Here is a 26200-nt window from a genome sequence, read left to right as displayed (position 1 = left end):
GCCCCGGAAACTCCCCAACCCCCTCGCAGCGCCGCCGCCATGTTGAGGCTGGAGGCGTCCCGGCTACGGGCAGCGCGAAGGCTCAAACGGCGCCGCGGCCTCGCGGGCGGCGAGGGCCGGGGCGCGCCGCGCCAGGCGGGCAGTGTCGCGGCGGGCGGGAGTGCGGGGAAGGGAGTGCGGGGAAGGGCTACCGCGGTGAGCCGGTGCGCAGCCGCCCGCGGACGAGGCTCCCCGCGCGGCCCAGGCTCCCGGGGCGCCGCGCCGCCCTGGGGGGGGCCCGGGCGCCCCGAGGGGCCGCCCCAGCCCCGAGCCGCCCTCCCCGGCGTGCGAAACGCCGCGGGGCCCGTCACCACCGGCTACGGCGCTGGAGGCACGACTTTTGTAAAAGCATTTAAAAAATCCTAGTCTTTAGCTAAACTAGATAGCGGAAGACTTACACCTTTCGTGGCTCTAGCAAGAGCAGGTGGCTGTGCTGTGAGTGCATTGCTCCAGCTGTGCAAAATCTGCAGCAACTTCGTTAGAAAAGCCACCTACATCTCATTTGAGGCAAACGAGCCAGGCAGAGCAGCGAGAATAGCTGCCCGGAGAATAGCGTACATGGACCCAGCGTTCCCACGTAGATATTTCGAACCCGCTCCTGGCTCATTCCAAGAGAATTAGTAACATGTAGGCTATAAGCATGAGTGATTCTCCACTGCATTTGCTAAAGCTGCTCCATCACACACAAAAAATGCAAGGCTAATGGGCTGGAAGAATTAAAAAAAAAAAAAAAAAGTGGACAGCAATGTTTAGCCTTGGCCACAGAAGGCAGGTAGGCAAGATTGCCTAATTTCTGGATCTTAATAGCTCCATTGCTTAAATACACAGAACAATGGTAGTTTGACTTTGAAGTTTAGACAGCTGCCACACGTTGGTCTAAATTGCAAAAGTAGAAGCTTGCTTTTCTGTGGATCTGTCCTTTGTTCCTGTAATCCCTTCATCACAGTAACCCCAGCTCTAACCCCCCTCTCCTACCTAGACAAAAAGCAGTAGTGCTGACTGGCAGTGGCTGGCTACTCAAGCATCTAAACTTGGCCAGTCTTTCTTTCCTGCCTGAATTCCTCAGATAATTGTGGTTCCTGTGAATGAGTTATCTCGGAGATCTTCACCTCTTCCAAATTTAAACAAAACTGGCTAACAGGCTCAAAAGTTACACGGTAACAAAAAGCTAAGAGGTTATCCTTGAACAAACAGAAAAGTCTCAGTTGCTTAGCAAAAATCACTTACTTCAGATGCTTTAACAGCATCATGGACACAGGTAGTTGATACTGTATCTTTTCAACTATGATTTAAGAATACCCCTGAAAAAACTGTTACAATTCTTGGACAACACTTTAAAGTAAACACCTGTAAAACAACTAAGGTCCATGCAAGTTCACTAGACAGCATTTCTAAAAATCTTCCCACTACTACACAGGTTTAAAACAACAAATTTAAAAAGAGGAAAGAAAGAGCAGAGAATTTGAATACGTATATAGCCCAAGTACTAGGAATCAAAGGTACTTGGCTGATTCATGGAGATATGATTAAAAGGACTTAGAATGATCACAGTTTAAGGCAAGTCAGCAAGCCCCTCTGAAGCAGATTCTGCAGGAAGCAATATTAAGAACAGCTGTGAAATCATGTTTTCTGATCCTTAGTATCAAGTGAGAGACCAGAATATAACAGCTGGGATCTGCAGTGAGAGTCACTGGAGACTCACTTCAGCTCTGCTGAAATTTAATGTCCTCAGAATCTTGATGCGACCAGGAGCCCCGTGTCTGTAGTTCTTATGGCTGCTTTTCTCACTGCCTTCCCTTTCTGATACCTCTAATACTGAAATCATCACATAGAAAAATACAGCAGTGACCTCAAAGGGCAAACTTACTACAGGAGCTGCAAAGATAGATTTCAGGAAGGTAGAGGGGAAATTCAGAGTGCACGTAGTTGCATCAAAAGTGAGAAGAGAGGAACTGCATTATCGATGGTGGCATTTTAAGTAGGCAGGCAACGAAATGTGGAATTCCTCCAGTTGATCCTGTATCAAAAGCCCTTCCATAAAGCAGAGACCAAAACTGAAATGGAGAAACTGAAATTGAAGTACCAAATTAAACATCTTTACTATAATTCCATTGTTTATAAAATATACCCAAAACAAATGTTTTCTTGAAAATAAGGAAAATAGCTATGCATTGATTTTACTGGACTTCAGTGTAAACTGATCGCAAGGAGAAGAAAAAAAAAAACACTCCCACCCCAAACAAACAGTTTATAAAAAGGTTTTCATATTTTTTAATAAATGTGCTTTGTTGACAAAAGGTAGTGATATAAAGACAACAGAAATGCAAATACACATTTTTTTCCTTTTCTCCTCCAACACCTTAAGGATGAGAGATCATTCTCATGTCCTGTTGAGTCATGATTTTGAAACACTTCATAATCTGCAGACATTCTTCTTGCACCAACACCAAATATTCAAAAACTCCTGATATCACCACTTTATTGTTGAGGGAAGTTTAAGTATTTCTGTAAATTCCATTTTCCTCCTCCACCACAATCCACAAACATACAAAACCCCCCCAAAGAACACACTTCAGGTATTTAGAATGAGCAGCAAGAGAACCAAGCTTTTATGAATCTCTGGTCCCTAAAGCACAAATAAAATGGTGTCACCAAGTTGCCAAATAGCTCTAAATTTTAAATGTTAATCTATTTTAAGCTATTTATGATAAATCTTGGACTGCATTGCTTATCTGTATGAATCACAAACCAAATTATATTGACCAATGCCAACATTTATGCTAGTTGGTAAATAACTTCAAAAGGAATATCAATTAAAATGTTAAGCACACTTTGAAGTATGCACAAATTAAATTTCTGTAAACAACTGAATTAATAGCACCAATAATTTAGCTTTAACATGAGCATTGCTGGAGTCAGTAGTTAACTGGGAAGAAAAAAAAAGGTTTTGTCTGACAAGCACTTTAGTGAACTTTAAGCATTAGATGCAAACACTGAGTTATAGTTTTAATTTCATTTTAAATTGATAATGTAATTCATTAGATGAATATTTTCTGTAGAAAATTAATATTAACAATCAACTATGATCTTTGTTTTTGAGTCTAATCTTAATTTTTACACATCAAAATATAATTGTTTATTTTGTATACAACTATACCATTCATATTCAATAACAAATTTGAATCAGATGTTAGGGGATACTTTAAATTTATGTGTAAGAGAAAAAGCTTATGTAAAGAATAAAGCATTGCAGTACAGTTCATGTTTTAGTGTAAATAGGACCAATACAGAATGACTTTTTCTAGCAAATAAGGTATATAAGAAAACAGGCAGATCAAACTGTGACACTTCAGTGCAAAACTCCAATAGAAGGGGTTAGTTTCATTTTTATAGTAACCACTGTAAAAGCCACAGTAAAACTGCAGTTTACTGCCATCTGTGAAACTATTCATTAGTATTTTCTACCATGTTCCTGAAGTCAGTCTGAAATCCATGATGTGGCACCTAGTTTGAATCATGTGTGATTAGGCAGCTACATACAGATTTAAAACACTAACATTCAAACCTGAAAATTCTGGCCATTCTTTCTAAATGGAGGGCAATCTAAGCTAAATTAATACTGAATCCTCTATTTCTACCTCTGAACAGAATTTCCCTTTCCCCACACAACCCCCCCCCCCATAAATTTATCACACAAGTTAAAAAAAAAACAACCCTTCATAACTGTAAAACACTTCTGCTCCAGCTTCTTACATTGCAGACCAGTTTTCAGACAGCTAGTTTTTATTTAACCCAACAGAAAATTGGAGTCCAAATAAGCAAAATAGTGTATGTTCATTTCACTCATTTAAGTGGTCCAAATACACTTGTTTGAGCACGTACGTGTATCCTTGAAAAACTTACATAATTAGGTTGCTTTTACAAAATTGGTCTGTAGTTATAATTTGGGAGGTCTACAATAAAGGACAATTAAAGAAAACAGTTGTGTTTTTTAAAAATGCATAAATAGTTTACTTTAAAACTTGACAAAAACCACCCTCTCTCCCTCAAACCCCACAGTCTGAAAAGAATACAGAACACCATCACTGGGGAAATACTGATGTATGTTAGTGCTAGTACACTCAAAACTGCAAAACCACCTTCCAGCTTTGAAGTGAAACTTAATTGTCTAGCCATACCATACTCCTCTGTGGGGGGTAACCTCCTCACCATCCTCCTGTCTACCTGCAATTCATGCAAATGAAGTTACACAGCACAAATAACTATGGATGAATATATTCCAATGTTTTGGTGTTATATCGATTTGGTGTTACCTCAAGAGGGCTGCAGTGAAAGTAAAATCAAATGCGCAAGCATTATAGTTTCTCCAGCCCAGACTTAACCAGAGTGAAACAAGTTTTGGAAAAAAGTTTTGTTCCATAATTAAGAAGGGACATGTGTGACCAAGTGTCTTAAACTATCTGCACATTTAAAGTGCAAATTATTTCTTCCTACATAAACTTCTCAGAAGCCCACCAACTCCAGTGCCTTAAGCTCAACAACATTAACAGTTAAAATATTGAAACAACATTTAGCAAATTAAATAGAATTCACACTTCACAGCACTAAAGAAAAGAATGGTACCTTTCTGGAAAAAAAATTAGTGATATAAATTGTAAAGAAAGTAACAGTAATTTATGCCATGACATGAGTCATTTGCATAAAACTTGTATTTTTCACTTTCATACAAGAATAAATTTTAAAATTCAAAAGTAGAAAAAAATAGCAAACTCTGTAAACCTTTGCATCTTCTTTATGCAAACCATTTTTGTGTGTTGAGCCCGTGTTAGTATAGCAAAATTAGTTAAGCAAGAGGTTTGACTTAAAGGGCATTTCAACTACTACATTAACTTAGAAGCAATATAGGATCTTCTAGCTCATAAAAAGGAATTGAACTAGATTGGCTTTCTCCAGAGTCTGAGTCGTACGGAGCATCAGGTAGCTCCATAAAGCCGTAAGCTAGCTGTTCATCTTCTGTATCTGATCGAACATAGCAGGAAGTGTTGGAATACTCCTCTTCTTCTACACTGTTGAAATCCTGTGGAATATACAACATTCCTGGGTAGTTCCTGCTAACTAAGTCACTTGTTGTTTGCAGGGAAGTTTTCCTAAATGCCATCAGATGCATGTGAGAAAACTTGGAATACTTGAAGCGTTTAAAACCCAAGGATTCTATGGCAATTTTCCAGCTTTTCATCATCACTGCACGGCGATTCTGATGGGATGAGTCAGGGGTGATTACAAGCAATAAGCCATTTAATACGAGAAGTTCATGTGCCTTCTTGCAGCATATCCATCGTTGATAGGGTGATGGGAAGTAAGAAAGGAGGAGTGAAAAAACGACAACATGGAACAGTTCTCCAGGTAGAGAATCAATGGGATTTTTCAGTTGCTTAAGAAAGGCATCTATAGCATCTTGTGCCAGTTGCAGAGGTTGCTGAATTTGAAGATTTAAGAAGTCACATTTGTACACGCTCTAGTGGAAAAAGAAATAGAAAAAGCCAAACAAATATCAAGATTAGTTTAAAGAAGAATTCACAATTCAAACCCACAGGATAATCATGAACAGACCTCTTCATTCCCTTGAGGATATTTCAAGTCTGCTAAATATGCCTCTTGCTAGTAAATCAAACAATCTAAAATACTGATTTAAAAATAGTGTGTAATGCTAGCTTTCACAGTTGCAAAGAAAATTTTTAGATGTGGAACAATTTATTGGAGATTTGATAGCTATATGAACTGTTCATTTTTTAAAAAAGAAAATGGCAGATTAGCCCTAACAAAATGTTTCTAGTGTCAAATCAACTATTTTGCTATTGATTAAAAAAACAAAAACAAAAAACACAGACAGGCCTGAATTGCTTTTGTTTCTCCAGGTGCTGGAAGCTAAAACCATCCCATATTAACTACCAAATTTCCCTGTCTTCCCAGTATACTATACCTTGTCAACACAGTTGCATATTAAAATGTGGCAACAGCATGAAACAATGTAATTCTTAAAAAAAAAAAAGTCTAGACTGTTTTTCATAAACCTGATATCAGTGATTAGAAAATAAATTTGATACCTAAACACCTCCACACATTTTTTAAGGAGTCAGGGAAATTCAATACTTTGGTCACTTGGAAAAAGGCGACATTACTTAGTGGTGCAGAAACATGAAGAAGCTATGGCAAGACAAGCTATGTTAGAAGTTACAGTATGGTTGCTGCTTTGCAGTAAGGACACTCACTGTTACACTTTGCATTTACAGCAAAGCTAAAACATGCACTTTTAGGCCATTACCACAGAAAGATAAAAGCTTTAAATTCATCAGCTGATCATTTGTGTGCCCAAGCCATCAAAGACAGGAAATGACACAACAATATAACATACAAAAGAATAAGTTCATAACATCCTCAATCATAGAAAATTCTCAAAAATATAATCTAAGAGTAATATTATGCTATTCACTTTGACAGTTCATATTCACCCACACCTCAGACTGACTTCTCTCATGAAAAAAGGTATTTTTTAAGAGACAAGGTTTCAACACAATAGCAGCAAAAAATGATCCTAATGACTACAGAATGTGCAGTGAATGACAGTCTTCTAAAAAATTAAGTGAAAATGAAAGCAGAAACAAAATATTCTGTGGAGCACATCTGAAAGGTAAAGTTAAGTATGGTGCATTTTCATACCACAAAAATATTTATAGCATATTTTACAAAACAATAATCAAAAAAGTAATACCATTGTAAAGGTATTCATAAACCAATTCATATACACAACTATTTGGAAGTAGAAGAAAACATTATTTCTGTTCATATAAAATCATTTTATCTTCAGAGAATATGCAGTAAATTAGAAAAATTAATCAGTGTCCCAAAAATCTGTGATTTATTTTTCACTAGCTTTAGTCTTGGTCATTGGTATGCAAAAATCAAGAAAGAGTTGCATTATGTGGCTATGATCAAGAAATTTTATTTGCAATTGCTATACCTGCTGGGCTACATTCTGCTTCCTTGTAATATTTAGCATAGGAAATTAACAGTCGTAACTTCATGATGTCTACTAATAAGTTTTAAAGAAAGAAGTGCTTTGAAATATAATTTTTCAGGGTAACATGATAAGTGTTGCTTCTAAGTGAAGTTAAGTTAGATGTTGCACATATACACTTGAGAAATAGCTATTTAGACTGCAAATCTCTCAGTAGTGGAAAAATACTCATAAAACAGGCAAGAATAATTTTAAAAATAATTTCATGACTACAGGATGTTCAAGTGGAATTTGAATAGTGCAAGGCAGTTTTAGGAGAAGATCACTGCCATACTGCTAAATTCTACTCTAGACATACAAGTCTTCAACTGTCATTCTTAACACTCTTCTAGAAACTGAAACAGCAAGCAGTCAGATTTCAGTGCATCCACTGACATCAAAGAACTCAATCCTACCTGTAATTTCTTTATTTTTAATTTCAGTATCCTTCCAGCCCTTTTTTGCCTCATACCATATTTATAACAATAAAACATCTGCATATTCAGCATGTTTCCCAGCAATATAAAATTGTATTTGAACTTAATTATTCCTCTTCTGAAAGTGGAGATTTTCCCTTGCTTCCAATTTTGCTTTTTTTTTTTTTTATGTAGATAAATCAAGCTATGTTAAGAAAGTAACCACTACTAATTATATTCTGAAAGATCTGTGTTACAAGCAGAGCTTTTGAAGGAACGGCCAACAAAAACACGAGGTCAAGAAGTTTTGCTTTCCCCAGTCTCTCTCCCTTCCTCCTATTCACAGTTCTGCGTACTTCCCTCAGTGTACTTTACACTAAGACACTGAAAATGGTCATTGAACAATGCCTAGCTAAATGGAATACCAATCTTTTCTTGATGCAGCTTTTCATTCCTCAAAACACAAAACCAAAACTTATTTCCATATTCATACATCTACAGTTTAAGTTTTCTCTATATGAAACATACAAATGCTAAACACTTAAGACATTTATTCTCTTACACTAATAAGAGATTTCCTCTAATTTTCCTCTAATAGTTTTTCCCTCAGTTTTACATCTTCCTTATTCCTCAAATTAGATTTTTGGTTTTTTGAAAGATACATGTCCCTTTCTGTATCTTTATCTGCATCCTGCTTTGCCATTTTGCTATGTTAACAAATACTATTAGGACTCACAAAAGTCATGTTGAGAGGGAAAGACAAAAGGAACACATCATGACTGCAGCAGAATTAATGCATTTCAGAACCTTATTACATAGAGCAAATGCAACAATTTACTCCAAACATAGTACTTACAATAAAGAGCATCCTAAGCTGATACATTTGCCCTCAGGACTGAGAAAGTTCAATAATATTTGTAGCAATAAACTGAAAGGCCCCACTATAGCACACTTATTAACACCCTTCCCCCTCAAACCCATCCCCAAGTACAGTCACTGATCATTTCTTTCTGCCAGCAAATGCAGCCTCTGAGAGAAACCCTTCATGCCTAAGCAAAAATCTACCTAAATTTTATTTAGGCCTTTTAAGATGCAAGGACTTATGTGAAATGCCATTAAAAGATGGCTACAAACACTTTCCAATTTTAAGATCCACCACAACGTTATAAAGGTATAACTCATAAAAAAATATAGATCTTTTAAAACAAAACAATTAGCGTTCTCTATTAATAAATCCTGGAACTTGTTCATGCGAATGGACATGGTATGAAGACCACAGCTCACTCAAAGCAAAAGATATTTAGGATATATATTTAAGTATTAAACATACATTTTTAAAACCTTTTGAAGTATTCTAAAATATCTGAGAATGAAATAAAATATCAATTCAGCAAATATTACACACCTCAACAGCTGGAACAATATCTATGCCAACTGTCAGAAATTCTTCAAACTTCAGAAATGGATTAAAGCAGCTACCAACATCAAGTAATCTGATCTTTCCCAAGGAGTGGAGCAATCTAAAAAGCAAGAAGAGTTCAGTTTTATCAAATGTTATTTGTTGAAGCTATATTCTGAATTACAATTTCAGATAACTAACACAGGAAACTTCTTGTAGTGTTCTACAATAGTGACTAATAGAAATGAACGCATTGCTTGAATTGCTCACGTGCCTACGAAAATCAAGTCCCATCAGTAAAGCAGATGGTCCTCAGGCTGAAGATCCTGAGCTATTAATATTGTAATAGTAATAACTTGTGCAACTTGTAGTAACAAACTAAAAGGCAATTTGAGTGTCTGCTACTCAGGCTGATCAGAGTTTACCTTGTCTTTCCCTATTTAATCTCTTTGTGGTATTTACCAGCATGTCTTAAATCACACAAAGTTACTTTTATTACAATTTCAGGAGTTCAAAAGACAAACTGACAACACTACCAATTTGTCAGTCCCATTTTAAAGGGCATCTGAAATCAAGCATTACAATCTGATTTAACAAAGACAGAGGATGCACAATGGTATTCTCAAATAAACCAAAAAAGAAAATATTTAATGATTCCCTGCAAAATATTTTTTATTATCTAAACATCCCAACATTTAAACGTAAGACCCATGTTAAACAACTTTGCTGAAAACAGATGACTGCTTGAGGTTCTCTCCATTTCTATTTTCAATGGATACTGCAAAAAAAGTTAGACTGATCCATAGAGAGTCAAAAACTTCAAGACTGGCTGCTCAAATTTAGGTATATTATTCTAAACATCTTGATGAATTGAAGGATTTCCTCAAACCTACTTGGAAATATCTGTTCAATGCCACATAATCAGTTTTACTTTTGGGGTATCAGAAATTTTTAAAATGAGAAATAGTAAAAATAGCCATTTCACATGACTTATGAACAGCTAATCAGAATTCTTCCAAACTGACTCAAAGATGAAGATTCATCCTATAAGAATTCTGGAGAACATTTTTGGAAATCAAAAATCTATTTCCCTATCTACAACTATCTACAAATCTACTATTCAAGGGGGAAGTTACAGATAAAATGGCCAATGGCTGTAATACTAAATACTTAATTATGTTAAAAATAGTGAAGGGTAATGATAAAAAAAAAAAAAAAGGGAAGAATTAACATAGGAAATCATGACTTACTGCTCAGACCAATAGAAAAAGATTGAGATGCTTAGGACATTTTTGTATTTTAGTTTCGTAATGCTGCAGAGAGATGCACATATAGCCTCCCAAAACATCATGGAAGATGAAAAAAACACAATGAAAACTGGCCCACTGCCATCTCAGCCAAATTCCAAAACTTCCTGGGGTAAAAAAACCTGGAAGGTGGGAGGTCAGAAAGAAGACAGCAGACTGAGGATAAGAAGAAATGACATTCTTAAACTGTCTGGTGGAAGCTCCCATTATAAGAAGCAAAAGATATGCCAGTGGCTGGCAGAAGAGGTTTTCCTTTTCTTTGGAAGCTCTGACATTTGTGACCAACTACAAAACCAATCTAAAATGCCTTCATAAAGTTACAGACATCACTGTTCTCTTGAGTTAAATACATAGTTGTCAAAAACAAAACAAACAAAAAAAACCCCAAACCCCCCAAAAACCCTGACAACTTTTTAAGAAGATAGTGACTTTCATCTTGCTTCTGAAAATGTTCTTACCTTCAAAGGCATAGTCCTTGACCAATACCTAGAGGAACATTTGTGGTCTTCAAGTTTGCAACCAAAGGCAATTTCTTCATGACTAGTGCAGTTGCCACTGTATATGATGTAGCACCAGATAAGATCAATGCACCTGTACAGAAGCACTTACAGTCACCTATCCCATTGCCATTAAGTTTTGCCTCCTCCTGGCACTTCTTTGACAGTTTGTCTAAACTGATATGCTGTCCCTCTCAGAAGAATTAGAATTTGAATGCTGCGCTCAGTTAACACTGACATCAGGAACTTAGCTTTGGAATACACCTTACAATCGACAACATTTTTTTTGATTTCATACCCTCCTTTCAGTCTGCACTTAAGACCCTCCCGTTTGTTCTTCCTTGAAATTGCAACAGACCAGTAAGTGTTGGAGTTAAGTAATTCTGGTTAATTCAAGCCCACTAGCAGACACCTACCTACATCTACCTATTCTTTAAAACACAACTTGGATGAGTGCATCCATGCATAAAAATATATATATATATATATATATATATATATATATACAGCATAGTCAGCAATAACAGGTTGGGCCAGCAGTGCCCAAGAGTTTGAGCTCTTTCTCTTGGATCAGTTGCAGGGTGGCATGAAAAATTTCCATCACGTTTGGTAAAATTCTAGAATACCTAAAATCCATTAATGGAAGCCAGCGAAGGTGAATTCACAGCTCTGTCAGGGAGGAGAGCGATAACTTTCTAGCAAGAAAATGTTGTTCCTTTTTGCTTCAAACGTCTGTCTCCAAACACAACTGGCTCCTCTAAAATAGCATTTGTCATCTTTCTCGGAAATATTCAGCCCTGGAAACACAGATGACTGAAAAAAATTCCAGAAATATATCTACACAGCCAGTGGAGTCCAACAAAACCATGGTTGTAGCGATAGCAACAATAAAGTAGTAAGAACACAGAAGACAGCAGACAATTTCTTTAAGAAGCAATAAGGAGATCTGGGATCTCCAGGCTTCTCCCCAAAGCTCCTCCTTACCTCCCACTGATCTACCATGGAGAGGATGTTGCAGAGGATGTTGCAGAAGCATGAGAACCACCCTTGTATTCAGCAAAATAATAATGCCAAGTTTAAGAATTTTGCTTCTACATGGAATATAAGATATCCATGGGATATTTCTGCCAAACTGTGAGCAACACCAAGGCTAATGGTTCAGCAATTACCTCTAATTCTCAGTTAAAACTGCACAAAGCACCAGAGTTCTCAGTAGGCTGGTCAGAACTGAGTGAGATTTCAGAATGAAGGTGACAGTGAATTTCTTCCCAGCTTGGATGCCAAATCTCAATGCATCCTGTACAACAGGAATTTGAATTATATAGTACCATATGGATGCTAATGACCATAAATTACAAATATGGGCCAAAGTCCTGTCTCTTTCTATGCAGGGTTGGTATAGGGCTTCTCAGAACAGCACTCCTTGTCTAGCAATTGCAGATACTAATGGCAGACAAATGGAGCCAACAAATGAATGGAGCCATTGAAAAGATGATGCAGAAACTAAAAGCAAAAGTCACTGTTCACTTTATTCTTTTTCATTCAAACAGAAACACCTATGTCTGTATGTATGCTTGCCTCCTATAGAGGAGTCCAATAGTGATAGCAAAAGAATGGAAAATGCATGGGGCCAGAGAAAACAAAACATGCAGGAATTGGACTCCATAGCCTAGTGCAGAAAAAACTTCCCATAGAGAAAAGAGGCAGCTTCTTAGAGATCATTAAAAATTCAGTTTAAAGGGTTAGATGAAATACCTGAACAGGCTAAAAGTAAATAACGCAAACCAGAACCCTCTCATCTTTAGGAGAGCCCACTTCACTTGCAGAACAGTCAAACTCCTAGAGATGTGTTCCATCTTCTCCCTGGGTGAAGGCACCCTTAAAACTACTTGTGACGGCATTATGGCACACTTCTGGAAAGCTGCAGCTTTGGATTCCAAGCTGAACAGAAGCCCAAAATCAGCTCTTCTATACTAACAGGCAACAGATCGAAGGCATTTGATATAAGGCAAAGAGAGGCTTCCTCTTCTCACTCTGACAGCTGCATCACCTCAAAGGCGTTTGGCAGTCTGAATGCACTGCAAATGAACTTTGAAGCTTTATAAGTAGCAGTAATTCAGATGCTCACTTGTGTCTAGACTTTCCTGCCAGCCGTCAGCATTTGCTGCCTCTCATAGCACAGGTGTAATGAATTGCTTAATAGCAGTTCTCAGGCTGCCAGGTATCAATGTAAATAGATAGATAAACAGAGCAGAGTTATGTGACCAAAAGTAAAGTCACTTTTTATCTCTGACATTAATTCAAGTCCTGATCTCCTAGTTTCCAGTTTTATACTTCAATTATTATTCATCCAATATATATTTTGATTGTTTTTCCTCCCTTAAAAAAAGATATTGTTTTCTAGAGTATTCATACATACTAAGATCTTACAAATGCTTTAATATAAGAGTAACCCAGTGGATCAAAAAATGCTAGTATGTTCTACCTGTCCTGTATGTCAATAAAAATTATTCCAAAATATGGCAGCCTTCTCCTGTGCAACTTTCTGCACTATCAAGTCCATTAAAATAGTGGAATGGGAACCTGAGTTGTTGAGGGTTTTGACAGGAACATGGCTCAGTCTTTTCTTTATTGTGAACTCCCCCAAAACAGAAAATTTTAAAATGAAAAACAGGTATTACTAGAATATAAATTGAAGTAGTATTTTTTTTTTTTGAACAGGAAAAAAAAGTCAAAGCAACTAGGTCAGAAAGAACAGAAACACAAAAGGCACAACAGTGCACAGGAAGCGCTCTACACAACGTCATTACAGATGGTTCCTTGCTTGCGGGCTTGGTTTTAGACAACCAAGTGACTTTCTGAGTTGCAGTCAGCTTTGTACCTCTGGTTCCTATGATGTTTTCTTTCGTCACCTCCGAGAACATCTCTTGGCATCCCCCAGTTTCTTCACCACCACCTCTAGAACCTTTTATTCCTGAGCCAGCCCAGCTGCTTACCATGCAAAGTACAGTCTCTACAATGACTTGCTAGTAAAGGTAAGCAGAGAAAGAGCTCCTATGTAAGTGCCCTGTTTTTAACAGTATTTGAGAGGGGCTTATATATGGGAAGAACAAAATCTTTATCTTCACACTTACTGGGTAAAACAAAAAGTCACAGGCTTGGTCATGCCTACACACACAAAAAAAAAATCCCCCAACAACACACACCCTCTCATGTATAGTGTTACGTGAACAGAATGGAATGACAGTATCTGAACCAGGGTGGAGGGGAGCCCCTTTCTCCCCCCGCAAGATCTCACCAAGATTCAAAGACTTCACTCATTGATCAGACTAGACGTAGTGCAAAAGCATTTCAAAAGGCAGGCATGCTTTGTGCAATCCACAAACCATTTTCACTGATAAACTCTATAATTTCCTCTGTGAAATATAAAGAAAGAGCGTGAATTTTGGCTTCACTGGACAGTAATTTAACAGCTACGCCTTGTTGCTATAAGGCTTGTACAACTACTAAAAACACGACTATTGCTTGTTGTTTACTCAGTGAATCTCAGGAATCTTGCATTTGTCAGGTACATGTTTATGGATTATATATATTTTTCAGGTTTGAGAAAGAATATAAAGACTATCATCACTGGCTAAATTAACCAATATTTTTAAAGTTATGAAATAAAAACTTTATATTAACTACTTTCTATACACACTAGTTAGATCAAAAGCTAAGCCTACAGACTGCAGGCAACAAGAAGAAACTTATGTGTAGTTGTCTCTGCAGTGGCTATTATAAACTCTGCACAATGCATGAAGATGGACTATATGCAGAGAGACAGAGAGCTAATGCTGTATCATGACAAGACCTCAGACTGGAAAACAAATCAACTTGAAATAGTGTATGATTGCCAAACCTATTAAACAAATGTGTACCAATGAACTGCTATTTATATTAATGTTAAAATTATATGTTAATAAATGCTAGCCTTATTTAGATGTTCTAAGGTATTAACATGTAATCAGCATTCTGTGAGAAAGTGCCTGACAGTTCTCATTAAAAACAGGTATTCATTCTTGGGTTGATTTAGCAATATGGGTGCTAACAGAGGAGAGAGGAAGGAAGAAGAAAAAAGGAGAGAGAGAAAATAAGAGCCAAGCTTATTATGAGAAACTATTACCTTCATTCTGGAAGCATCTGTTGCCTTGTCATAGAAGAGCAACATACGGGGGAAAATGTTTTCATTTTGCTTGCAAATATTCAATTATGTAAGCATTTGAGATCTTTATGGCATTTGCAAGTTATTCTACAAAAACAAACTACAAAAAGATGCCACCTGATAAGGCTATAAAGACATTTGCTAATAAGCATTAGTAACATGCTTGTCACTTCCCTGATCAATACTACATCTGACGAAGTAAGTGCTGTTCACAGAAGACGAGCCACAGTAATGAGAAAATCTCTTCATAGCACAGAAACAAAATACTATTGCAGACGGTTGTAAGAGTTGGTCTATGAACAGTATAAATCAGTCATAAATGCAACATTTAACAACCACGTGCTTATGCATTCATTATTCCATTATATATGCAACGTATGAAATTCTTCCCACCGTACATGAGTATGCTACAAATGTGATCCATGATATTTAGGAAGAAAAAGAGGGTTGGATACCGTAACGAGGGAGAGGGAGAGGGAGAGGGAGAGGGAGAGGGAGAGGGAGAGGGAAGCAGCTACTCTTGAACACCAAAAATAAAATTCATATTTGAGCTAAGGTTCAAGACAAAATTAAAACCTTTGTTAAGGAAATACCTCGAGGATACCAAAGCCAATCATCACATCTAAAATTAATTATTATAATTCAAGATTCCCTTTGAAGTATATAGTTGGAATCAAGAGTTTCTCCGTAATTATTTATGAAAAGAAAGTTTTAAGTACTCTGATATTTGCATTTGGGCACTTAGTACTTACATAAGCAATTGACTTTTCAACAATGCTGAACAGCCATTAGATTTTAACTTAATTAACACCTCCCTTATTCCACTTCAAACTTTAATATAAATTGCATTGCATGCCAATGGCATACAAAAGTGAAACTGCTTTAACAGTTAAATGAAGATGACTAAATTGTCCTTCCCAAGCTAAGTTTTATGGCATCCACCAAAATACACTACAACATAAGTATTTCTTGAAACATGTATATATTCACATAAAAATACCCTTTCTTAACTATTAAAAATGCATCCCTAATATTGGAGGTGGGGGGAAATCTTATCACAGACAAAAAAAAAAGTCTTGAAAACTGGTAAAACTTACTCCTCCGTTACAGCTTCATGATTTGTCAGGCCAAATGTTGGTAAGGGTTCTTCAATCTTGGGAGTCTGGGAAACATTTAAGGCTGGAGAGGTCTTAGAAGCAAGAAGTGCTCTTTTTTCATCTTTCTCAAGTGCTTTTCTTTTCCCACCATTCTGAAAATATTCACGGCATACACTACAAAGAGAAAAAAAAGTTTCCCCAAAAAACAGAATGCTATTTTTGTCATTATTATAGACATGACACAAGCCAGATTTAAAAGATAAAAGTGCTGTCAGCTTTTAAACAAAATTTTACTGCACTTTACTTCAAATTTTACTTTGATAAATCAGGTTTAAGAAAGATGTGATACAACCGAAGACATGCTTGAAATCAAGAGGGTTATTTTAGTGCCAATAATTTGGCCATAAGTCACAGTTAAGTAAACAGATTCAAATGAGTTTTATCTGGACAGATTTTTAGAGCAAGACAATGGAAGTCCTGTCACAGCATTACCAGAAGGCAACTTGAGCCGTCACACGTACACCACAGGTCTCCACCAAAGGCACGCTTGCATATGTGTGCAGACAGTTATTAACTAGTTCGCCATAAATGCAGGGCCTTATGAAGCATCTATATCTTGGGAAGCATGTACAGTTGGGGGAAGAGAAACATAACCCAGGTTTATGGAGTAGTTTACACATACTGGTTTTCGATTTTAATTGAATTTGCTTGTATTTTCTTTTTTTCTTTTTCCCTTTTTTTTTTTTTTTTTAACAACAACAGATATCTGCAGTAGCTGTACTATTGTACAGGACTAACTTCTTTTTCTTCCTTATTTTGTTAATAAAACCAGAGAAAAATAATTTGGTCATATTTGAACAGAAAGGTTAACCAGTTTAAAGGAACGAATGTTATCAAAAAGAAAGTTAAATTGCATATGCATACTTTAACCAGCAGTCAGCACTAGTGTATGAGAACCAAGCGTTACATTCCAGAGAATAACTGAATTGTTGCGTCCACAAAATAGATCTGGAATTGGAAACAATTTGTTGCTGTGAAATTAAAAAGTCTGACACCCTGTACAAAGCAGTATTTTTAATTAGATGTGCCAGCCAAGTATTTGCATGAAAAGTTTAACAAAAATAGTACTTGTTTGAATGCTGTTTTCATAACAGCAAATTTTTGTGACGCTGTCTTGAAAACTCATTCAGTTTTCCTCTGATAAAGTTGCAGAGGTTTGAAGGTTACATTCCAGAAAGGACAAATTCAAGTGTAATTTAATAAGGGCTTACATGAAACAGGATCAAGACAACATAGTATTTCATATAACTTAGATCAGGAAAGCACACAATGGTATAACACCACTTTTAAATCACCAATGGAGTCGACAATTTGAAATATAAAAGCCTTATCTAAAGAATGGTGATATTCTAGGTACCAAATATATCCAATCTCTCCTCCATAAAAGATGCACAGGGGGAAAAAAAAAAGTCAATGGAGTTAAGCTTTGTATAAAGAAACACACAACCAGCCAGGTACAAATAGAGGCCATTTTATTCCAAGCTGTCAGGAAATGACCAGCTTTCAACCATTAAACATATAACTACAGTAGCACATTATGTTCAGGTTATTAATTCTTGCTGTGAGGGAAAAAAATAAATTAGCTTGGACACATTTCTGTGCCAATGTGGTTATACGGCCTCAAGATTCAAACTGACCTGTGTCTAATAATCTCAAAGCATGAGCAAGTTTTACTTGCTCGAGCAGGACCTAGGCATCCTTGCACTTAATATAAAGTTTTAATGCAGACAGTAACCTTAGAGTAGAAGACACAGCCATATGAGAAATAAACTCAGTCAAAATATACATACACAGGCCTGAATACCAGCCCAGGCTACAATACCCTCAAATGTATACACTGCGAAGCCATATTAACTCCACTAGAGATTACTCATATGGAAAGAGTAGCTCTGCAGAGAAGGACCTGGGAGTGCTGGTGGACAACAAGTTGACCATGAGGCAGCAATGTGCCCTTGTGGCCAAGAAGGCCAATGGTATCCTGGGGTGCATTAGGCAGAGCATTGCCAGCAGGTCAAGGGAGACGATCCTTCCCCTCCACTCAGCCCTGCTGAGGCTGCATCTGAAGTACTGTGTCCAGTTCTGGTCTTTCCAGGATGAGAGACATGGAGCTACTGGAGCAAATCCAGCAAAGGGCTACTAAGATGATTAAGGGACTGGAGCATTCTCTCATATGAAGAAAGGCTGAGAGAGCTGGGACTCTTCAGCCTGGAGAAGAGAAGAGTTGGGGGGATCTTATCAGCATGTATAAATATCTGAAGGGAGGGTGTAAAGAGGAGGGGCCAGACTCTTTTCAGTGGTGCCCAGTGATAGGACAAGAGGCAACAGGCACAAACTGAAACACAGGAAGGTCCATGTGAACATATGGAAAAATTTCTTTACTGTGAGGGTGATTGAGCACTGGGAACAGGTTGCCCAGACAGACTGTGGAGTCTCCATCCTTGGAGATATTCAAAATCCATCTGGACATGGTCCTGGGCAATGTGCTCTAGGTGCTTGAGCAGGAGTGTTGGACTAGATGATCTCTAAAGGTCCCTTCCAACCTCAATCGTTCTCTGATTCTGTGAAAGACAACAATTTAACAAATAGTTGAAGTAGAAGTAGTCTGTCACTTAGCTCAGCAGAAAGAGAAAAAACAGAAGAAAACAAAACTCAGCCCCAGAACAATACCTGAATTATTTACTGGTATAGTACTTGTATTTTACACTATATGGCAATTATTTGTTCATGAGCATACAATCAATTTAGGGAGTATGTTTTTCACAGCTATTTAGTTCTGTGTGTCATTTAGTCTGAAAGAAAACATATACATATAATCTAAGAAAAATCCTTTTCCTCACTGTGTATCAGCACCTTATTACTTCTTTGATACCTTGCATAGCATCTTTATTTTTATGCTAGAAGTCTTTTTTCTCATTATATCTCTTAAAGCATTTTGAATCAGTGGCAGTTTAAATAACGTCATATAGCCATCGATACCGACGTGTAGGTCAGAACATATTAAAAAGTTCACGGCCTTGGGGATATGTATTGTTTTATCTCCTCAACTACTGATGTTATAAACTTGTTAACTCACTAGAAGCTGGTACATTTTCTAGCTTAACTCCTAACGTGCTGCTGTATAGCAGGAGAGGAAACTTTTAAAACATGGCATCTGCTCTCTTGCCACCGTGAAGAAACCATTTCTTCCTTGTCTGTTACTATGCAAATCTCTAGTTTCTCTGTCCTTGTTCCCTATCTTGCCAACTGAATTCTCATAATTCTACATTCTTCTTAATTATCCTAACCAGAACCTTGCTTGTCTGCACGTAAGATACTACCAAAAGGCAACTATGCAGACAGACATCTACTCCTGAGTTTTCACTGGAAGACAGAGGGTTCAGAATTACAAGAAGGCTCAAGGGTGGGTAAAATTCTTCATGTTCAGATCCCAGTTTGTGTATTTCAAGGCAGTATCACAAGGAAGCTAAAAATACCAAATCCCCACATCCAAACTAAAAAAGAAAAAAAACAAATCAGTCTGGCAACATGGCACTTCATAACCACAAGGGTTCTCTCTGTTTTAGGTCTTCCCGAAGTTACAAGAACTCTGACAAAACTACTGTTTGTTGCCCTGTTGGCTCCTGTGGCCTCACAGGAGCTGTCTGCATACTCACCTCATGGAAGTGGACTAAGTCACCCTGCATTTAGCATGGAGTAAGAGTGAGCACATGGGCAGCTACCACACAGAAGCTAATCAAATTTAATCCACTCAGTACCTTACCTTATGCTAACTTGTTGATGTAGCCAACAAGTTTAACTTTACAGCTATTAAAACCTGTCATTGATCACATGTGGTTTTGAGTATGCAGTTATATGAGACTCTACATTTAACAGCTGTCTCAAGTAATGAGCAGAACACCCCTTAATTATTTACAAAGAAAAATAAAATTAAGGAATCTATTTTATAATTCTGGGAACTGACATGATTCCACTTTTAACTGACACTTAAACTTTCAGTCTTTGATGATACAACATTAGTTTTACAATTAACATACTTGTTTAGTAAGAGTTGTGCAATTTAAATGCTACCTGAGCTAAGACTTACTGCAGTTTACTTGACCTGGGAAACAAACATTTCAGTTCTAAACTATAAGTCTGCTGGCAGAAAGACAGGTGAACTGCCCAAGTCATGTCTTCGCCTAAAAAAAAAAAAAAAAAAAAAAAAAAAAAATTCTTGGCATTTCCACAGTGAAACTTGTTTTCCATACTTAAAGTCCCAAATGGTAAACAACTTGTTCAAGTTGAAAAGAATCCCCATACTTGGGCTGGACACTCCTAAAAAGTTTCAGTAAGAGTTGATATGAATACATATTCATGAGAGAAATCATTTTTTAAAACTCCCAAGCTATTGTTGAATACCAAACCATGGGTTTCTATAGACTATATATAATTAAAAAAAATTTTGGGGGGGGTGTTTCAAATCCTTGACTGTGAAAGTAACATCATAAAAACTAGTTAATCCAAAAAGTTGAAAGCTGAAAAAGAATTAGTAGCTAGTTCTTTCTGACGAGATAATAAAAACTAAATTAACATTAGTCTGGTCAACTTCTATTTCAGCAAAAAGCAATTTATGATTACTTTTACCTATGCTTAAGGGTTTCAAGTGACACAAAACCTTAAAGATACCATCATCTCACCATTCTGCCCTTAAAGGAAAATAAATATCAAGGTTGGTATAATTCTTAACTTTCCTTGTATACATTAACCATATCTAGGAGAGCAGAAGAGTTCACCTCTGTATTGGAAAATATTTTCTTATTGTCATGAGCAGGCAGCTTTAGGTTAAGAAAATTCTGTATTCAGCATATCTGACAGCACTAGGTTTCTCAATCTAAAGTACTGTAACTGTTTACTATCTTAACTATATTTTGTTAAATTTCAACTTGAGAAACCTATATATTATACATTTTCCCATTTTATTTTTCATATTTGATCTGACCTGCAGCTTTTTAGTTATATTTCTTAAAAAGAAAATATCTAAAGTCTGTCATCAGACGTTTCTCTGGTGTTGTTTCCACCCCCGGACCAGCTTCTGGATCCAGTATCCTTCGTTGCTGGAGGATTCCAAGAACTTGGAAACAGTCAGCAGTTATCATATGATCATTGTTCTAATTCTGCTCTAGCGTTCAGCAAACCGTTTACTGTTATGTCAATTTAAAGAAAAAAAAAGACGACTGTTATACAAACATGAACAATGAACATTAAGCCCATTTTCTATTTTAAAACATTTTCCTCCTTCTCTTTACCCAAGATAAAATAAATTGCTAGGCAAACTGCATCATTAAAAAGAAAGCTGAAAAATAGTGTTGAAGGGACTACAAACATTCATTTAGTCTATCCTCCAACCCCAAACAGGATCAACTTTCCAATTCTAGCAGAAACCTGTTATTATCAAAAACCCTATAACACATGACTTAGCCAAAGCATCACCTTGGCCGCTGCATTTCAAGAAAAATGCAGCTCAACTCCAATAAGGATAAAGAAATGATCAGAGATCTTCCAGTTTTTTCCACAAAAGCCTTGGTTTTTTTTAGAATTTGGACCTGTCTAGCCAAAAGAAGAGAAGGCTAAGAGCTTACCAATGCTAAATAAAGTCAAAGGAATACTTTACATATCTTGCAGACCATTTTCTTATTTATATACTCCAGTATGGGGTCTGCCTTTATTGCAAAAGTATCCCATGACTGTTTCATATTCAGCTTGTGGTGTGCTATAAAATCCAAATGCTTTTCTACAGGCACTGACACATAACCAATATGTCTCCCTGTCTTGTACTAGTATAGCTGATAATGTTGGTATAGTTAATAACATCATTCTTAATTCTAATCCTGTTCTCAAACCTAGTGACAATTCTTTGCTGTTCTGTCTCATTTGCAAATTTAATAAACAAACTCTGTATTTTAGCAGATTGCTAATGAAAATATTGGTTAGTAACAGAAGCAGATGGATACTTACAGAGCCCTACTCAGTATATCACATTTAAGATAAGCTTTTAACATCTGTTTTCCACATATTTTTCCAAGCATTCTGTACTCACCCTACAGTAACTTCATCAAGACCATATTTCTTCAGTTCATTCATGCAACTGTCAAAAGACTTTTTAAAGTGTTATCTAGATCTGCAGGTTTTGTCATGATAGTTAGTTAGAAGTGCAGTTTTGTTTTTTGTTATTTAAAAAAAAAAAGCCAAGTCAACAAAAGTCTTAACACTGATGCAAAAGCAAGAGAAAGAAGCAAACCTGCTGGTCTAGCTTATTTTGTTCTGACTAGAATCAGAATAGGGCAGCATTCATTGTCCACACAAAGGTTCACTAGCCTACCTACGCCAGCAAAAATTAAGAGTTAGAATAATTATTGAGGCTAAACATCATCTTATCCCATACTGGTTTAAGTTTTGCACTGTAATATAAAAGAAATGAAAGAGCAACAGAAGTGTTAATTTCCAAATACAGTTTACTACTCTGTATTCAATTTTCTAAAGATACGAAAAGAAAGCAAGGGAAGGAATGTTGAGTACTGTTCGAGCTTTTTACACCACCACCCAAGGGATCACTAACCTGCATCTGGAATGGGACAAAGCTTAAGGCACTCCTCCCCACCAGCTAAAGGTTATTTGAGTTGTCCTGAAGCAATAAATAAAAGCACACTGGCCCTTCACGAGACAGTATATGGTCTTCAGCAGAGTCTATCACGCACTGCTTTCTGCCTTTTACAATTTCTAAAATCTGGATATGTGCTATTCTAAAATCAATAATTAATGAAGTAGTAAAAAGATAATTACATGTCATCTGGTTTAAAAATTAACTTCAGAGTATGGATTTTTCTAGGGTCATTAACTACATAGCTAGAAAGATTTTGAAAAGGAGGACTCTGCAGGAAAACTGTCATTCTTGATGCTAAAAACAAGTACACGTGGCTTTTCTAATGGTTATGTTGCATTTTTTAGGTGTACCTGATTTACTTTATCAGGTGCTTGGTTATAAGAGCATGTCTGGAAACACAGGAAAAACAAAGGAAAGAATGACAAATACATATTTTTTAGCTACTAGAAGAAGCACTTCTCTATTTCAGATGTCCAAGATCTTCCTTAGAAGAAAAACAAACTAACTATCCTTACTTCAGCAGGGTTACACCAGTGGTTTTCTAGTATTTTCAGCTTCCAACTAAAGTTTAATACATCAGCTACCTTCCTGCCTTCGTGGTGATGTGAGGTTGAGGCACTGAGCAAAAGCTCTCAGTGAAGACTCATGCAAGTGAAGTTCTCTTGCATGCAACTAAGCAACCAGACACAAGGAGGAGTAATGACAATGGGGACCTGCCATCCCTCTGGCACACCTCCTAGCCCTCCGAGGAGGAACAAAAAATTGCGGAACATGAATCCACTGCATCCTGGTATCTAGGTATCCAGGCCTCAGTTTAATCCAAGAGACACACAGAAGTAAAAAGTAACCTTCTTCTTCTACAGATTTTGATCTCATGACCCCTTGACTTTGCTAACTAAAAAGGTATGTGCCTTAACTGAAGTTTTATGCTAAAATAGGGCATTTTAGTGTCTCTCACCATGTGGATTCTTTTTAATATGAGTTCATGCTGCAGGGCCCAAAGAGGACACACATTTAACCATTTACTTTGTAAATCTTGTAGAAACTACAAACAACAAGCAAATGATGCACAGAGCCAAAAAGCTTCAAGATACAGGTCATCAACTGTTCCTCCCGTGCACAGAAAGAACATTTACCCTGTCCTAGCAGGACACAAGCTTCTGCACAAAATAAGGGAATACTGGTTAGCCGAAATTACTTTAAAGTAAGTTCACACAACTCTATTGAAGAAGTTATACATATTAGTTGATAGTCAAATTGTAAGAAAATATCAAGCAATGTTCCATGGGAATCTGTTCCTGGGTCTAGTACAATGAGTATTTCCACAGATTACTTGAACATTGGAACAGTGTGTCCTCCTCTTAATTGATCTGTGAATGATGCCAAGCCAGAGAAGATGCTGCAAGAAATTGCAGTATTAGAATTCAAAATAGATTCAAGAGAATATAATTTCGTAAAGAGTGCAAAGATCAACACTTCCACAGAAGTAATGAATGGTACAAATACAAGAAAACAACTTGCAACTGAAAAAAATAAACCAGCACTTGTCGATCACAAGTGAGCATAAATCTACATAAACAAGAGTTTACTGCAACCTCAGTAGTATTTCTTCATTTCACATATCTCTGAAAAGGCCAGTGGAACAGTGTCCAATTTTGGGTGTATTTCTTTCCAATTGATTCACCTCCCTTGCATCTGGGACAGGGATCCACAAAACCATGACCAGAAAATATGGTCTAGAAAGAAACACTGAAATAAAGATATTTATTTAAGCTAAAAAAAAAAAAAAGAGAGAGAGACATCAACATGAAAGGGAATGGTTTTCAAATATTTAAGTCTCTGTTGTAGAGAGAAAGGAAATAAGCTTGTTATTACTTGCTCCATTCCTAGCAGAACAGAACAGCTCAAGGTGCCACTGAAATGATGCACACTAGAACAATGCAACAAATTAAAATTTAGTGACCAGGTGCCTGCTTTTCTTAGTGCCTCTTTGCTCATCATTTTGCAACAGACACCTGCAGGGATCAACACACTTGAATAGAATGTTACTTTCTTAATACCTAATCTATTTGAGAATGCAAGATCATGATGGACAATGGAACGGTTTTCAAACATCTAGACATGTAAAGTTTTTGTCTCTCTCAGACTCTTGGCTACAGCATCTTCTTCACAGGTCTAAAGCCATCTCCAAAGCTGGATAAGTATAAGCCAGGGATAAGTTCTCTTCCAGGTTAGATTTCAACAGTATTTTGTTTTATTCTGCTGCACAGACTCCATGGTACGCCTTAGATGCCATCTCTATGTAGGAATTCTGAGTGATCAACATATCTCCTCTTTTAGAGATTAGTTTCCTCAGGGAATAAAAGAGTTTAGCTGAACTCAATTCATGACTTAGACATCTAATTTTTATTGGGTTGTCCTAGCGGTAATGACATGTAAGAATTTCCTTTTTAAACAAGTTTCACAGTGTTTAAAGTCCATTGCAGGTGATTAGGCCTTGAAAACTGAGTGGCAGGGATTTGTATTTAGGGATCAAACACTATTATATTTATACACACAAACCAAATCAAAACCCTGTAAATTAAACTTGAGGTACATTCAGTGTATTTGTTCAGTTCAGATTCAGCCAAGAACTTATGAAATTACTTCATAAGTTTACTCGCAAACAGCTTCAGTACTTGAGGAAAAAATGACATTTGCTGAAAATACCTTAAAAAGGTCTCAGTTTATAAGAAAATGGTTCATATGCTATATTTCCTTAATAAGTTAGAACAGTAGGAAGGGTTTTGTTTTAGGAAGCAATAAAACATTGATATTTTATACAACAGATTTTAAAAAATGGCAAAAAAGGCAAGAAAACACTTAAGCCTTGTATTATAAATGATTGCTAGTAAAAATATGCAATTGCATCTTTCAAATACATTAAGAATTACCTGCAGCACCATTCAATTCGGCCTTCCCCTTCACAAGTTTTTGCCCAGTGATTATCTGCAAGGTTTTTCATTGCCACAGCATATTCACACAGAGTTTCCTCATCCTCACAGTGCTCACGCCAGATCTTATCAAAGTCTCCCACTAAACAAAACAACAACAAAAAAATTGCACATTAAATACAAAGTCTCTAATTATCTCTATGGCAAAATTACCATCTTTAAATTAAAAGAAGTTTCATAATGCATTAATCCTTTACCTGCATGTAACAAAACAAAACAAGGTTTCCTTTCTCTAGTCAAACGCAAAACTCTGGGTTTTGGAGAAGGAAGGGACTCTTGGGTTAGTAATATTCCCATTATACCGTGTTGTTGTTTCCCCCCCCCCCCCCAATGGTTCTATGAAATTAAAATGATCAGGAAGTTTTCATTTCAGGTTTCTGCTTAATGCATGAGCATTAAACATAACAAACATTTCAGAAATGAAAGACTGAAAGATCTTGCAGATCTCCAGGGACAGGTTAATTTTCATGTTTCTCATCTTGCTAAAAAAAGTC

At 36.8% G+C, this 26200-nt stretch overlaps 1 protein-coding gene across 3 annotated transcripts; it reads right to left on the bottom strand.

The window, feature by feature from the left end:
* Positions 1–2172: 2172 nt before the first annotated feature.
* BMT2 (base methyltransferase of 25S rRNA 2 homolog) lies at positions 2173–25785 on the bottom strand. 3 transcript variants are annotated; one of them, XM_026085801.1, is made up of 4 exons: positions 25647–25785; positions 16014–16187; positions 8915–9029; positions 2173–5554 (listed from the first exon to the last, which is right to left on the bottom strand). In XM_026085801.1, exons 1-4 carry the CDS (start codon positions 25715–25717, stop codon positions 4925–4927), a joined length of 990 nt encoding a protein of 329 aa, XP_025941586.1. In that variant the 5' UTR covers positions 25718–25785; the 3' UTR covers positions 2173–4924. The 3 variants fall into 3 exon arrangements, 1 of the variants encoding a protein (XP_025941586.1); XR_003256657.1 differs by lacking the exons at positions 2173–5554; positions 25647–25785 and adding an exon at positions 10674–12009 and having other exon boundaries at positions 8948–9029; positions 16014–16100; XR_003256656.1 differs by lacking the exons at positions 2173–5554; positions 16014–16187; positions 25647–25785 and adding exons at positions 10674–10806; positions 11339–13894 and having other exon boundaries at positions 8948–9029.
* Between the last annotated feature and the right edge of the window lie 415 nt (positions 25786–26200).

The sequence above is a fragment of the Apteryx rowi genome, unplaced genomic scaffold, assembly GCF_003343035.1.
Source record: "Apteryx rowi isolate R43461 unplaced genomic scaffold, aptRow1 scaffold_677, whole genome shotgun sequence".
NCBI lineage: Eukaryota > Metazoa > Chordata > Aves > Apterygiformes > Apterygidae > Apteryx > Apteryx rowi.
This window is presented reverse-complemented; position numbering and strand designations above follow the sequence as displayed.

Coding starts and splice junctions, on each gene's coding strand:
- BMT2 (XM_026085801.1), bottom strand. CDS start 25,717: ATGAAAAACCTTGCAGATAATCACTGGGCAAAAACTTGTGAAGGGGAA. Junction 16,188..25,646: donor CGAATTGAATGGTGCTGCAG/GTAATTCTTAAT, acceptor TTCTCTTTGTAG/TGTATGCCGTGAATATTTTC. Junction 5,555..8,914: donor ATATTGTTCCAGCTGTTGAG/GTGTGTAATATT, acceptor TTTTTCCACTAG/AGCGTGTACAAATGTGACTT.